The 2,083-nt window shown below is 45.9% G+C and overlaps 1 protein-coding gene across 1 annotated transcript; it reads left to right on the top strand.

Moving 5' to 3' along the window:
* Nucleotides 1-705: 705 nt before the first annotated feature.
* Nucleotides 706-1,478, top strand: LOC109222037 (the record flags this gene model as incomplete). Its single annotated transcript, XM_019386447.1, has 2 exons — nucleotides 706-973; nucleotides 1,043-1,478. Coding segments are annotated over 2 exons (704 nt in total), but the record flags the coding sequence as incomplete, so codon positions are not given.
* Nucleotides 1,479-2,083: the final 605 nt, after the last annotated feature.

The following is a 2,083-nucleotide window of genomic DNA, read 5'->3' as shown; positions in this document are numbered from 1 at the left end:
GACGTCAGCTCACATATAACCCTCAACGCCAATTTGGCAGTCAATCCCGAGGGCAGCGTCCGCCGGGACATTTGATCAGCCGCTCAAAGTGCATGTGGCGGCAAAGACGGCGGGATCAACCTGAGAGTGATCTTCGAAATGTTGCAGGCCCAAGAGGCAGCGATAGCCCAACTCTAAAATTAGAATAACACGCCGAGCAGGATCTAGCCCGAACCATCAAAGGAAGTTGTCTATAGGGTCGAATCAATTTCAAAGAAGTCGAACGACAAAGAGTCGGGGACCGATCCTGCAATCATTAAGATGCTCGAGGAACTGAAAAAACGAATTGAGTCTGGGGAAAAAAGATCGAGGCAAATGATAAGAAGGTGGAAACTTACAACTCCAAGGTGATCAAATCCCGGGGGCACCACTAATATTGAAGGATCTGGACTCCAAAAAATTCACGCAGAAGCCTTTCCCTCGAGCGCGGCTCCCAAACCGATTCCCAAGAAGTTCCGAATGCCTAAGATTTCAAACTACAACAGAACAACCGATCTGAACGAGCATGTCACCTATTACCCGTGTGTTATCAACGGGAATGACCTAGATGATGATTAAATCGAATCTGTCTTACAAAGGAAGTTCGGAGAAACCTAGTCGAAGGGGGATATGATATGGTACCACAGTTTACCGCCTAATTCTATTGACTCATTTGTATACTTGCAGATTCTTTCGTGAAGGCACATGCTGGAGCCATCAAGGCTGAAACCAGGAAATCAAATCTTTTCAAGGTAAGGCAGAGAGATAATGAAATGCTCAGAGAATTTGTGTCTCGATTTCTAATAGAATGGATGGACCTGCCACCAGTCACCGACGATTGTGCATTTCAAGCTTTCACCCAAGCAATTAATATTCGAAGCTCGGTGGCCTCGCAGCAGTTGAAGCAAAATTTGATAGATTATCCGGCTGTCACTTGGGTCGATGTGCATAATCGGTATCAATCGAAGATCAGGGTCGAAGACGACCAAGTTGAGGCTCCTTCCGGGACCGTTTATCCTCTCAGACCCGTCGACATAATTAAGAGGGATATTGATCGAGAACCAAGGTCGAACAGAGATCGGTACCAGTCATATAGTGGAGATCGCGGGAGCAGCGAACCTGGGCGGAATCTTGCACAAAGGAGAAGTGATCGAGGTCAGAGCTCTCGAGGGCTCATGAATAGGAGCAGCTTCGACAAGCCTATCGGACCCAAAGAAGAACCTCGATTATCAGAATATAACTTTTATGTTGATGCAACCACCATCGTATCAGCTATTGAACACATCAAGGATACCATATGGCCTCGACCTCTACAAACCCATCTAGCCCGAAGAGATCCCAACCAAATGTGCGAATATCATGGCACCCATGGCCACAAAACGGTAGATTGTCGGCAATTAAGAGAAGAAGTAGCCCAGTTATTCAACAACGAGCATCTTCGGGAGTTTCTGAGTGACTGAGCCAAGAATCATTTCAGAAACAGGGATTCCAATAAACAAAACGAGCAAGAAGAGCCTCAACACGTGATTCATATGATCATGGGAGGGGTTGATGTTCCTCAAGGTCTAATGTTTAAGCGCACCAAAGTATCAATCAGGAGGAAACAACGGACTCGAGATTACATGCCAGAAGCGACTTTATTTTTCAATGACGAGGATGCAAAAGGAATCACACAACCCCATAATGATGCACTGGTAATATTTGTACTCATGAATAAAACTCGAGTTAAACATGTGTTGATAATCCAGGAAGCTTGGCCAACGTCATTCGATCGAGGGTCGTAGAACAACTCGACCTACAGGACCAAATTATACCTGTAGCCCAAGTGCTAAACGGGTTTAACATGGGTTGTGAAACAACCAACTGAGAGATAACATTGCTGGTAAACGCGATCGGAACTATCCAAGAGACAAATTTTATGTGATCGAGGAGGTATAACGCTCTGTTCGGAAGACCGTGGATCCACAACATGAGAGCTGTGCCCTCGACCCTTCATCAGGTGTTGAAATTCTTGACACCAGAGGGAATTAAAACGATCTACGGGGAGTAGCCCGCCGCAAAGGAA

This window comes from Nicotiana attenuata, unplaced genomic scaffold (assembly GCF_001879085.1).
Source record: "Nicotiana attenuata strain UT unplaced genomic scaffold, NIATTr2, whole genome shotgun sequence".
In the NCBI taxonomy this organism is placed as follows: domain Eukaryota; kingdom Viridiplantae; phylum Streptophyta; class Magnoliopsida; order Solanales; family Solanaceae; genus Nicotiana; species Nicotiana attenuata.
Note: the sequence above shows the minus strand (reverse complement) of the source record. Positions and strands in the feature narration are given on the sequence as shown.